The sequence below is a fragment of the Pan paniscus genome, chromosome 12, assembly GCF_029289425.2.
Source record: "Pan paniscus chromosome 12, NHGRI_mPanPan1-v2.0_pri, whole genome shotgun sequence".
NCBI classification, from domain to species: Eukaryota; Metazoa; Chordata; class Mammalia; order Primates; family Hominidae; genus Pan; species Pan paniscus.
In genome coordinates this window covers 78595001-78608581 of record NC_073261.2, presented here as the reverse complement: position 1 = coordinate 78608581, position 13581 = coordinate 78595001, and the positions used below count along the sequence as shown (strand labels likewise).

At 48.1% G+C, this 13581-nt stretch overlaps 1 protein-coding gene across 2 annotated transcripts in view; it reads left to right on the top strand.

Moving 5' to 3' along the window:
* The first annotated feature begins 5200 nt into the window (after positions 1 to 5200).
* Positions 5201 to 13581, top strand: part of MSH6 (mutS homolog 6) — a 25147-nt gene continuing 16766 nt past the window's right edge. Inside the window, exon 1 of one of the 2 annotated variants that reach the window (XM_034953080.2) lies at positions 5201 to 5644. In XM_034953080.2, the coding sequence (XP_034808971.2) occupies positions 5385 to 5644 (260 nt within the window). In that variant the 5' untranslated portion in view covers positions 5201 to 5384. The remainder of the gene's footprint in view (positions 5645 to 13581) is intronic. The other variant, XM_055107998.1, reaches the window with a different exon arrangement.

Sequence of the window (13581 nt, the reverse complement as noted above, 5' to 3'; positions counted from 1 at the left end):
AGATTGCTGGGTCACGCTGTTCCTTGGACGGGCAAAGAGGGGAACACAGGGCACTGTATTCTTCTGGAGAATACTTGTTTTCTTCTGTTTTGTGTGTGTGTGTTTTGTTTTTGTTTTTTTTTCTGAGACAGGGTCTCAAGGTAGGAGTGCAGTGGCCTGATCATAGCTCACTGCAACCTCAAGCTCCTGGGATCAAGCAATCTTCCTGCCTTGAGCCTCCCGAGTAGAGAGTAGCTAGGACTACAGGCACGTGCCACCACTCCTGGCTAAATTTTTAAAATGTTTTTGTAGAGAAGGGGGCGGTTCTCACTATGTTGCTAGCTGGCCTTGAACTCCTGGCCTCAAGTCATCCTTCTGTCTTGGCCTCCCAAAGTGTTGGGATTGTAAGTGTGAGCCACTGTCCCTGGCCAGTTGGTGATTTATTTGTATAACTGTCCAATTTATTGAATACGTATGGCGTGCCAAGCACTGGGCTGAGGGCTTCATAATGCCCTTTCACTCAATGCTTAGCACAACCCATGAAGAAGGTAGTGTTAATATCATCCTTGTTTTACAGATGTAGAAACTGAGGCACAGGCTAAATAACTTGCCCAACAAGCTCATGCAGTTTAGTAAGCAGCTCAGCTGGGATGTGAACACAAACTTTGAATACAGAGCTCTTAACCAGTAGGCCAGAGGTTCCCAAACACCTAGTATATTTACTACCTTAGTACTTTCCTGCCACATCTCCTAGGCCAAAACAACTCCATTGATTGTTATGCAATTTACTAAGTGTAGCCATTTGAAAAAAAATACATATAAAAGAAAAATATTTTTATTCAGTTTTCAAAATAACTCATATATAGTCATGGAATGTATGTGTTGGTTGGGCACTGCAGACTAAAGACAGTTTAGGGCCGGGCACGGTGGCTCAGGCCTGTAATCCTAGCACTTTGGGAGGCCAAGTAGAGAGAAGGGCTTGAGCCCAAGAGTTGGAGACTGGCCTGGGCAACATAGCAAGACCCAGTCTCTACAGAGAATAAAATTATCAGGGTGTGAGGATGCACACCTGCAGTCTTAGCTGCTTGGGAGGCTGAGGCTGGAGGATCAGCCTGGGCAACAGAGTGAGACCCTGTCTCAGAAAAAAAAAAAAAAAAGACTTTTATTCAGATATGCATGCAGGAGTTCACAGAAAAAAAAAAGTGAGTCCAGGAGGCTGTTATTTGGCATTTATACAACTTTTTTTTCTTGAATCTCGAAATCTACTTTATATATACCATTTAATAGGGGAAGAGGAGGGAGAAAAAGGCTTCCATGGGAAGAACAAATAGGTTTCTAGGGGAACAAAAGGGAGATAAGAATGTTTGTTTTTGCAGGTGCAAGTGGTCTTTGTCTTTTTTTCTGGCCACTAAAACTCCCCTAGAGAGGAGATTTACGGCAGCTTCACTCCCAGAAATTTCTGCTGTTAGTCACATAAGTGAAGCTTTGAAAAGGCATCTTTCTGCATCTGTTGGCTCTCAAATGTCTTCAGTTCCAAGTAACATTCATGCCAATTCTGGGGGTCTGAGTGGTCCCCACATAATACATGTGTTCTCTTGTCTTTTAATGAAGTTTGTGGGAGGCATCTAACTGTAGCCTCCAAAATTTGGCCCATAGGTACTACTGTCCTTATCAAAGACGAGGAAACAAGTTCAGAAAAGTATTAATTGCTCCGAGTTATCTGCTTGGCTAGCTAGGATCAGAGCTCAGTTCTCCATTTAACCCAAAGCCCAGGCTCTTAACCTCTTACAACTGGCGCATCCCCTCTGAACCTCCATTTCCTCCCCGTAAAAGAATAACATCGGCCGGGTGCAGTGGCTCACATCTATAATCCCAGCACTTTGGGAGGCAGAGATGGGCGGATCACGAGGTCAGGAGTTTGAGACCAGCCTGGCCAACATGGTGAAACCCCATCTCTACTAAAAATACAAAACTTAGCTGGGTGTGTTGGTGCCTGTAACCCCAGCTACTCAGGAGACTGAGGCAGGAGAATTGCCTTAACCTGGGAGGCGGAGGTTGTGGTGAGCCAAGATCGTGCCATTGCACTCCAGCCTCGGTGACAGAGCAAGACTCCATCCCCAAAAAAACAAACAACAACAACAAAAAGAGAATAACGTTATATTCAGTTGAACCAAAATGAATTAAATATTAATATTTGTACTTCAAAAACGGTCCAGCTTGGCTGGGCGCAGTGGCTCACGCCTGTAATCCCAACACTTTGGGAGGCCGAGGCAGGAGGATCACTTGAGGTCAGGAGTTTGAGACCAGCCTGGCCAACATGGTGAAATCCTGTCTCTGCTAAAAATACAAAAATTAGCTGGGCAGTAGCGGCGCGTGCCGGTAATCCCAGCTATTCAGGAGGCTGAGGAAGGAGAATTGCTTGAGCTTGGGAGGTGAAAGTTGTGGTGAGCTGAGACTGCACTACTGCACACCAGTCTGGGAGACAGAGTAAGACCCTGTCTCAAAACAAAACAACCAAAAAACCAAAAAGGTCCAGCTTGGGCAACATAGTGAAACTTCGTCTCTACAGAAAATTTTTAAAATACTAGCAGGGCACCGGGCACAGTGGCTCATACCTGTAATCCCAGCACTTTGGGAGGCTGAGGCAGGCGGGTCACTTGTGGTCAGGAGTTTGGGACCAGGCAGGCCAACATGGTGAAACCGTGTCTCTACTAAAAAACAAAAATTAGTTGGGCATGGTGGTAGGCACCAGTAATCCTAGCACTCAGGAGGCTGAGGCATGAGAATTGCCTGAACCCGCAAAGCAGGGGTTGCAGTGAACCAAGATGGCGTCACTGTACTCCAGCCTGGGTGACAGAATAAGACTCCTCAATTAAAAAAAAAAAAATTAGCTGGGCATGGTGTTGCGGGCCTGTGGTCCCAGGTACTCAGGAGGCTGAGGTGAGAGGATTACTTAAGCCTGGGAGGTTGAGGCTACAGTAAGCCAAGATCACGCCACTATACTCCAGCCTCTGCGACAGAGCCAGACCCTGTTTCAAAAAAATTTTAAAAAGGGCAAATTTTGGCAATTTCACATAGTTCAACCTAGTATAAGGTGGTTGTAATAACTAAATGAGATAAAATGGTGTTAAATTGGAAGTATTATAGTATTTCTGTTAACAACATAGGGCTCCAGAACCAGCTTCCTTGAGTTTAAATCCAGGCTCCACCACTTCCTAGCTATGCAGTCATGGGCAAGTTACTTGACCCATCTGTGCCTCAGCTTCATCCGTGATATGGAGATACAGGACAAACAGCCTCTTACGTGCAATTCTGAAATCCAAAAAGCTCTGTAAACCAAAAGTTTGGGGGTAAACTCATTTGGTAGCAAATTTTGACCTGAGGCTATTTACAGTCTATATTCTGTATTCTACTTAGTATGAATAAGCATGTAAGTTTTACTGCATGTTTGATTTGAGCATGTTCCCCCAGACTCTCTGGGGTTGTTTACATATGCCGGTGGGGGAAAGAGACCAACTCTCAAATATTATCTCAGTTGGTTTCACTGTGCTTGCTTGGGTAGCACATATACCAAAATTGGAATGACCCCTGCACAGGGATGAAATGCAAATTCGTGAAGCATACTGTATTTTTCTTAGCACATACCACCTTTGGCAATAATCTTTTTTTTTTTTTTTGAGACGGAGTCTTGCTGTGTCGCCCAGGCTGGAGTGCAGAGGCGCGATCTCGGCTCACTGCAAGCTCCGCCTTCCGGGTTCACACCATTCTCCTACCTCAGCCTCCCCAGTAGCTGGGACTACAGGCGTGTGCCACCACGCCAGGCTAATTTTTTTGTATTTTTAGTAGAGACGGGGTTTCACTGTGTTAGCCAGGATGGTCTCGATCTCCTGACCTCGTGATCCGCCCACCTCGGCCTCCCAAAGTGCCGAGTGCTGGGATTACAGGCGTGAGCCACTGCGCCCGGCCCCCGCCTTTTTTTTTTTAGGTTGATTTTATTACTTGCCTAGCAAAGGAGAACCTTCTGGCTGAACAGTCTCCAAGAACAAGGCAAACAACTAATTTTACATAGGTTTTTACCAATGTACAGCTGTTGATTGTGACTGGTTTCCGGCAATCTGGATTTCATAATCTGGATAAGGGGACAAACAATTGTCTGTCTTCCACTTTCTTTCTTGAATTTGAATAGAACCTTTTTATTCTCATAGCCTCTTAGTTTTCTTTCTTTTTTTTTTTTTTGAGACGGAGTTTCGGTCTTGTCGCCCAGGCTGGAGTGCAGTGGCGCGACCTTGGCTCACTGCAAACGCCGCCTCCCAGGTTGAAGTTATTCTCCTGCCTCAGCCTCCCAAGTAGCTGGGATTACAGGCGCATGCCACCACGCCCGGCTAATTTTTGGATTTTTAGTAGAGACGGGGGTTTCACCATGTTGACTAGGCTGGTCTTCAACGCCTTACCTCAGGTGATCCGCCCGCCTCGGCATCCCAAAGTGCTGGAATTACAGGCGTGAGCCACCGCGCCCGGCCTCTCATAGTCTCTTAGCTTTCTAAAATTTGAAAAATCCTGTAAATACACACCTGGGTCAAAGGGCTCAGATAACGGACTGTGGCCCTTAAGTACTTACGTCACAGGTTATTGAGAGGATCGATTTAGTTACCAGATGTAAAATGCTGGGATCAGTGCCCGGCAAAGGAAAACTTTGTACAGCTGCAGGCTTTTACCACACACAACAGCATCGCTAACGAATGCTATTACAATATTCATTTAGCATTTACCAAGTGCCTACTCTATACAAATCTTGAGAATACAACGTGAAGGTGAACTGCTGACTAAAGTTTGGTCCCTTTCTCTCCTGCTCCTTGCGAAAATGCTCTAACGGCAGGAGGTCACGCGAGCGCCGGACGCGTTTCTCCCCGCGAGCCCCTTTCCGGGGCCTTTCGGGTTCCCCCGGTTATCCCCGCCCAGGCGGTGCGCGTCCCCGCTGTTCCCGCTTCCGCTCCAGAGAGGCAGGGCTTTCCGAGCCTGCTAGCCCCGCGGCCGCAACTAACCCCGGGTCGGAGTGTTCCGGCCCGGCCAGCGCCGCAGCGTGAGGGAAGGGGAGCTCAGCAGTTCCCCGCGCGGGGCCCAGGCGTCGGCGGCAGGGCGGGCCCCTCACCGCCAGCGTGCCAGCCCCGCCCCTACCCACCAGAGTGCCAGCCCCGCCCTTCCCCACGTCGCCGCGCGCCCGGGGGCGGGGCCTGGCGCGCACCGCCCGCGCACGGCGAGGCGCCTGTTGATTGGCCACTGGGGCCCGGGTTCCTCCCGCGGAGCGCGCCTCCCCCCAGGTTTCCCGCCAGCAGGAGCCGCGCGGTAGATGCGGTGCTTTTAGGCGCTCCGTCCGACAGAACGGTTGGGCCTTGCCGGCTGTCGGTATGTCGCGACAGAGCACCCTGTACAGCTTCTTCCCCAAGTCTCCGGCGCTGAGTGATGCCAACAAGGCCTCGGCCAGGGCCTCACGCGAAGGCGGCCGTGCCGCCGCTGCCCCCGGGGCCTCTCCTTCCCCAGGCGGGGATGCGGCCTGGAGCGAGGCTGGGCCTGGGCCCAGGCCCTTGGCGCGCTCCGCGTCGCCGCCCAAGGCGAAGAACCTCAACGGAGGGCTGCGGAGATCGGCAGCGCCTGCTGCCCCCACCAGGTAGCGGGGTGGGGGTGGGGTCGAAGGCGGGGGCATAGCGGCGGGGCGCTTGGAACCCGGCGAGGGGAGGCTCGCCCAGGGGGTTGGGGGGGTGCACGGCCTGGCCCTGGGCTCGGAGGAGGCGGGGCCGCAGAGTTGGCTTGAATGAGTGCAGGGGTCGAGTCTGGAGCATTTGGGGGTGTAGCTTGTAAACAGGGTCGGAGGAGAGAGGCTGTGCAGGAAGAGGGCTGCAGGGGAGACGCGGAGAGTTCGGGCCTTTTGGAGGGAGGAGACGCGTCCCGCCAGGTGGGGGTGCTGGGCTAAGGAAGGGGCGACGCGCGCAGCTCCGGGTGGGGAGGGGGCCTGGGAGGTGGGAGCACTGGGGGTGGGGCGAGAAGGGGAAGGCGCCGGGCCCACTTGGTGGGCGGGGCGGGGGGCGGGGTGGCGGGAAGGAGGAATGCCTGCGGGAGGCCGAACGGCGAGAGTCCGGTGGTGTGGGGTGCGAAAGGAGGTTCCTCGGCCGGCGCGGAGATAGTGAGTTGGGGCTCCAGTAGTCGATCGAGGTAGACACTTAGAGGTAGTTAAGAGCCGCGGTCGCCGAGACGCCTTGGGGACGGTGGGCCTTTGGCCTAGGTGAGGGGTCGCCGAGGGGGTGGGCCACGAGCTGCGAGCGCGGGGGGGGTGTGTCACCATGGGGACCGCGGGGCCTAATTGGGCGGGGCGGGGCCGTGGGGAGCCGAAGTGCTGGGATCCGGCTGGGTCCTTCCGTAGGTAGGCTGCACGTGCACCGAGACGAAGATAGAATATTTTGACGTATGTGGAAATTCGTGTCGAGTGGAAAATATTTTATTTTATGAAATAGTGTAATTTTTATGGGGCACCACTGGGCTTTTAGAGGCCTTAATCCGGCGCTGGACAAAGATGTGTGGACGTGACTCCGGGGAAGCCTGTCGGGAGTTGTCCTCACTTTATGGGCAGTTAAGTGCTTTTTTTTTTTTTTTCCTTTTTGAGAGAGAGTTTCGCTCAAGTCGAGGCTGGAGTGCAATGGCGCGATCTCAGCTCACCGCAGTCTCCGCGTCCCGGCTTCAAGCGATTCCCCAGCTTCAGCCTCCCGAGTAGTCGGGATTACAGGAATGCGCCCCCACACCCCGCTAATTTTGTATTTTTAGTAGAGACGGGGTTTCTCCATGTTGGTCAGGCTAGTCTCGGAATTCCCGACCTCAGGTGATCCACCCGCCTCGGCCTCAAAGTGCTGGGATTACAGGCGCTAGCCACTGCGCCCGGTCTGTTTAGGGCTTTTTATCCGGGCAGCTGGCGACATTTTGAAAAGCTTGCTTTTGCTGTTTGCCAGATACATATATATGTATTTTGAGACGGAGTCTTGCTCTTTTGTCCAGGCTAGAGTGCAGTGGCGCGATCTTGGCTCACCACAACCTCTGTCTCTCGGGATCAAGAGATTATCCTGCCTCAGCCTCCCAAGTAGCTGGGACTACAGGTGCGCCCCACCACGCCTGGCTAATTTTTGTATTTTTGGTAGAGACGGGTTTCACCATGTTGGCCAGGCTGGTCTCGAACTCCTGACCTCTTGATCGGCCCGCATTGGCCTACCAAAGTGCTGGGATTATAGGCATGAACCACCGAGCCCGGCCGTTTGTCAGATACTAAACACAAAGTTTAATGGTCGCTATTTGAACAAACGAAGAAATAAAGGCTCAGAAAAAATAACTCATTCAAGATAAGAGCCAGTTAGTGTTTTTTGTTTGTTTTTGTTTTGAGATGGAGTCTCGCTCTGTCGCCCAGGCTGGAGTGCTGTGGCGCTTTCTCAGCTCACTGCAACCTCTGCCCCCCGGGTTCAAGTGATTCTCCTGCCTCAGCTTCCCGAGTAGCTGGGATTACTGGTGTGCGCCACCGCGGTCCGGCTGATTTTTCACCATGGAGTTTCACCATGTTGGCCAGGCTGGTCTTGAAACTGCTGACCTCAAGTGGTCCACCCACTTCAGCCTCCCAAAGTGCTGGGATTACAGGTGTGAGCCACCGTGCCCGGCCGCTAGTTAGTGGTTTTGAGTAATGGATTTCAAATCCATTTAAATCCAGTTTAAAGTGTCCTAAAGGAATTCTGAGATTTTTCTAAGTGTACTTATAGTGTTACCCTTGTTTAAGCGACCCTTTCCCGCAGTTTAAATATATATAGTTGTGCATTAGTAGAATATGCTTGTGGGGAACAGAGCCAGCATCCGCAATAACAAACTCCTGGTTAGAAAAGCATGACGTATTGTTTACTTGAGCATGAATTGATTGTTGAATCCAAACCAAAGGGGTGTATTTATTGTAAGGATGTACTTTACATTCATATTGAATAGCGTATGTTATTTGTTTCTTGAGGTTGAGTTTAAGAGACTTGTAAAAATAAAACGTATACATTTCACCTCCCATTATGGAGAGGATTCCAGGGTATTCAAGAAAGATGGGCATTTGATACTAGGTTTCTAAAGAAACTGCAGTGTCTAGATCACTCTGCCGAGCACAGCATTAGGCATTATGGATCCTGGATACAACCATGAACAGGACAAAGCAGAGAGGCAATTCTAGACTCCAAGTGGAAAGGGGACGGAGAGGATGCGGGTCAGGCTAGGCTCTCAGCTCTGTAAACCGAAACCAGAAGGACAAATAAGCTTAGACAGATTATAGTGAGAGTGGGAAGCTGGTTCAGGAAGAGGAAGGTCTGCAAATTGTGGGTAGGATGAAAGGAGGAGGAGGGAGCATTGGAGAAGTTAAGCAGAGATCCAATCATGAACAGTCTGATGAGCTACAGAGACATTCGGACTTACTCCATGAATCATTTAAGCCTTAAAACATGTTGAGCGTATTTTTTTTTTTTTTTGAGACGGAATTTCACTCTTGTTGCCCAAACTGGAGTGCAGTGGTGTGGTCTCAGCTCACTGCAACCTCCGCCTCCTGGGTTCCAGCGATTCTCCTGCCTCATCCTCCCAAGTAGCTGGTATTACAGGTGCCTGCCACCACGCCCAGCTAATTTTTGTATTTATAGTAGAGACGGGGTTTCACCATGTTGGTCAGGCCATTCGTGAACTCCTGACCTCAGGTGATCCACCCACCTCAGCCTCCCAAAGTGTTGGGATTACAGGCGTGAACCACCGCACCTGGCCGTGAGCCACCGTGTCTGAGCCACCTTGTCTGTCCGAGCATCTTTTAATGTTTGTCATTTAGATTTCTTCTTGTGCTGAAGTGTTTGTCTTTTGCTGTTTCTTTTTTTTTCCTAGTTCTTTGTCAGTTGTGTGTGATGTAAATGTCTTCTTTCACAATGAGTTCTTTCATTTAGTTTATGGCTTTGTTGTTGTTGTTGAATAATAGAGGTCTCACTTTGTTGCCCAGGCTGGTGTTGAACTCTTGCTCTCAAGTGATCCTCCCACTTCAGCCTCCCAACCTGTTGGGATTACAAGTGTGAGCCACCACACCCAGCCTTATGGCATCTTTCGATGAACAAATTATTGATTATAATGTGGAATTTGTCCTTTTATTTTCTCTGTGGTTAGTGTTTCTATAGGTTTTATTTAAGAAATCCACAGGGAGGCTGGGTGCAGTGGCTCATGCCTGTAAACCCAACACTTTGGGAGGCCAAGGCAGGCCAACATGGCTAGACCCTGTCTCTCCAAAAAATAAGAAAATTAGCCAGGCATGGTGGCGTGTGCCTGTAGTCCCAGCTTCTTGGGAGACTGAGATGGGAGGATCGCTTGAGTCCAGGAGGTTGAGGCTGCAGTAAGCCAAGAGATCATGCCATGCACTCCAGCCTGGGTGGCAGAGTCAGACCCTGTCTGCCAACAAATAAAATAAAAGTTGGTGAAAATGTTGATTATATATTTTAGGAACAACTAGTAATTGACATCAAAATTATGGGCTAAAAAGAAAGCAAAAATAATGTGATTTTAAACCAGAATTCAAAAGATCTGTTTAGCGTATGTTTAGACAAAGCCATTACTTATTATATCAAAGTTTTAACATTTATTTTGTGAGCTGTCAGCTTTTCCTCTTAACATTTTCCCCCACTGTCTTAAAAAACCCCAAGAATACCGGACATTTAAGACTCACTTAAAGCTTTAAAAGCACTTGCAAAATCCTAAAATCATAATTTAAGGTGTTTTTGGAGGGCAGGAGCAATGGTGGCAGGCAGTGTTTTGCTTTGTTGCCCAGGCTGAAGTACAGTGGCAGATCTCGGTTCACTGCACCCTCGACCTATTCGGCTCAAGTGATCCTCCCACCTCAGCTTTCTGAGTAGCTGGGACCCCAGGTTCACACCACCCCATGCCTGGCTAATTTTTAAATTTTTTTGTAGAAACAAGGTCTCACTGTGTAGCCCAGATGGTCTCGAATTCCTGGGCTCTCAAGAGATCCTCCCAAAGTGCTGGGATCATAGGTGTGAGCCACCACACCTGGCCTATTTTGGCATTCTTGAAAACTGCAGGATTACCACAGATAAAATTTTAAAATTACCTTTAAAGAATTCAAGTTTACACACAAAAAAAATTTGGTTTGTTACCACTGAGTGAAGAAAAATTTTCAGAAATGTTTAAAATTTTTAGTTTTGTTACACAATACATTTTACTACCTGTTTAAGTATCTTTTTTGGCTCAGAAACCAGTTTCCTGGGTCCAGGATGTTTAGTGGTACTCTTTTTCTTCAAGCTTTTTAGCATCGGAGGAACTGCATATTAGTAAAATTTTTAGTCTTAGCATTTTATAGCTTACTGCTATTTCTTTTCTTTTCTTTCTTTCTTTTTTTTTTTTTTTTTTTGAGATGGAGTCTCGCCCTGTCACCCAGGCTGGAGTGCAGTGGCACGATCTCGGCTTACTGCAACCTCTGCCTTCCGGGTTCAAATGATTCTCCTGCTTCAGCCTCCCGAGTAGCTGGGATTACAGATGCCCGCCACCATGCCCAGCTAATTTTTATTTTTTTAGTAGAGATGGGGTTTCACCATGTTGGCCAGGCCAGTCTGGAACTCCTGACCTCGTGATCAACCCGCCTTGGCCTTTCAAAGTGCTGGGATTACAGGCGTGAGCCACCGTGCCCAGCCTTTTTCTTTTTCTTTTTTTCTTTTTTTTTTTTTTTTGAGACAGAGTCTTGCTCTGTTACCCAGGCTGGAGTGTAGTGGCATGATCTGGGCTCACTGCAACCTCCACCTCCCGGGTTCAAGGGAGTCTCCTGCTTCAGCCTCCCGAGTAGCTGGGATTACAGGCGCCTGCCACCATGCCCAGCTAATTTTTGTATTTTTTTTAGTAGCGATGGGGGTTTCGCCATGTTGGCCAGGCTGGTCTTGAACTCCTGACCTCAGGTGATCCGCCTGCCTCGTCCTCCCAAAATGCTGGGATTATAGGAGTGAGCCACTGCGCCCGGCCCAGCATACTGCTATTTCTTTCTTTCTTTTTTTTTTTTTTTTTTTTGTGAGACGGAGTCTGTCGTCCAGGCTGGAATGCAGTGACGTTTTCTTGGCTCACTGCAACCTCTGCTGCCCGGGTTCAAGTGATTCTCCTGCTTCAGGCTCCCAAGTAGCTGGGATTATAGGCCTCTGCCACTGCACCTGGCTAATTTTTGTATTTTTGTTAGAGACGGGGTTTCACCATCTTGGCCAGGCTGGTCTTGAACTCTTGACCTCGTGATCCACCTGCCTTGGCCTCCCAAAGTGCTGGGATTACATACCTGAGCCACCGCACCCGGCCCATACTGCTATTTTTTAACAGCAGAGAAATTATGTGTGAGATTCTGTAAGTGTAATGGTATATAAAGGATAAAATGATGTTGAAAAACAAAATTTTTTGTTTAAATGCTTGTTTCTAATATTTTATTTCAAAAAGGAATTTATTTCAAAACTGATAATGGTTGGATCCAGCTTTTCACACAAACTTTTTTTTCCTAGTGAGGATGCACATTTATCCTGTAAACAAATTGAAGACATTATTTTTTTAATTGCTTGCTTAGAAATGAAATAATTCTTTTCTAATGATCTTTTAAAGCATGAGACCTCATACATCATTTAAAACAATTTATACTGTATTTTACACATGACAAAGTTCTAAGGTAACAGCCCTTTTCTAAGACTAAAGTCACAGTCCTCCCTTTGTATCTGAGGGGGATTGGTTGCAGGACCCCCCGTGAATACCCAAATCCTTGGATGTCCAAGTCCCTTATGAGATGTAGTATTTGCATATAACCCATACACATCTTCCCCTGTACTTTATCTCTAGATTACTTACAATACCTAATAGAATGTAAATGCTTTGAAATTAGTTGTTCAACTGTATTTTAAATTTTGTATTTTTTTTCCTTTTTTTTTTGAGACACAGTCTTGCTCTGTTGCCCAGGCTGGAGTACAGTACAGTACAGTGATCACAGCTCACTGCACCTTTAACCTCCCAGGCTCAAGCTGTCCTGCCTCGGCCTCCCCAAGTGTTGGGATTACAGGCGTGAGCCGTCATACCTGGTCACTGTTTTTTTGTTGGTTTTAAGTTTTTGATGTAAAATTTTTAATCTAGGTTGGTTGAATCTGGACTGGAACCCAAGGATATGTTTGTTGAGCATACTGTATTTACTTTGGAATAAAACTAGAATGCTTAACTTGTATGTTAAAAATACTTTATTTGGCCGGGCGCGGTGGCTCACGCCTGTAATCCCAGCACTTTGAGAGGCCAAGGTGGGCGAATCATTTGAGGTCAGGAGTTTGAGATGAGCCTGGCCAACATGGCAAAACCCTGACTCTACAAAAAAAGGTAAAAATAAGCCAGGTGTGATGGCGTGTGCCTGTAGTCTTGGCTATTCAGGAGGCTGAGACACAAGAATCGCTTGAACCGGGGAGGCGGAGGTTACAGTGAGCCGAGATCGCGCTGCTGCACTCCAGCCTTGGTGACAGAGCAAGACTGTCTCACGCACACAAAAAAGAAGGCAAGGTGCGGTGGCTCACGCTGTAATCCCAGCACTTTGGGAGTCTGAGGCGGGTGGATGATTTGATGTCAGGAGTTCAAGACCAGCCTGGCCAACATGGTGAAACACCGCCTCTACTAAAAATACAAAAACTAACCGGGAAGTAGTGACACACACCTGTAATCCCAGCTACTCGGGAGGCTGAGGCAGGAGAATCGCTTGAACCTGGGAGGCAGAGGTTGTGGTGAGCCAAGATCACTCCAGTGGTGATCCACTGCACTGAGTTGTGGTGAGCCACTGCACTCCAGTCTGGGTGACAGAGTGAGAACCTGTCCCCACCCCCACCCCCCCAAAAAAAGAAAACTTGATTACATATTATAGTTATCGGTATAAAACTTTTAAAATGAGGTCTTTTTTACACGTATCTTTCAGGTCTCAGTCAGAAACTTGAGTTACTTTTTTTTTTTGGAGACAGAGTCTTGCTCTGCCACCAAGGCTGGAGTGCAGTGGCCTGATCGTGGCTTGCTGCAGTCTCAACCCCCTCAGGCTAATCTTCCTGCTATAGCCTCCCTAGTGGTTGGGACTACAGGTGTGTGCCACCACACTTGGTCAGTTTTTTTGGATTTTTTTGTACAGTCAAGGTCTCACTATGTTGCCCAGGCTGGTCTCAAACTCATGGGCTCAAGTGATATTCCCTCCTTGGCCTCTAAAGTAGCTGGCACTACAGGGGTGTGTGCCACCATAAGCAGCTAATTTTTTTAAATTTTAAGTAGATACCACGCCTTACTATATTGCTTAGTCTGGTCTTGAATTCCTGGTCTCAAGTGGTCTCCCTCCTTGGCTTCCCAAATTGCTCACATTACATGTGTGAGCCACTGCGCCCGGCCTATACTTACATTTTTTGAAGAAAGGGATACTTTATATTTCATGATTGGGTCTAAATCATGTGGTTTCAACTGGCTAATTGTTATTCTAAAATGTCTAAAATGTTCTTTTTATGTGCCTCTTTTAATTTTGAAGTTACTCAGTGA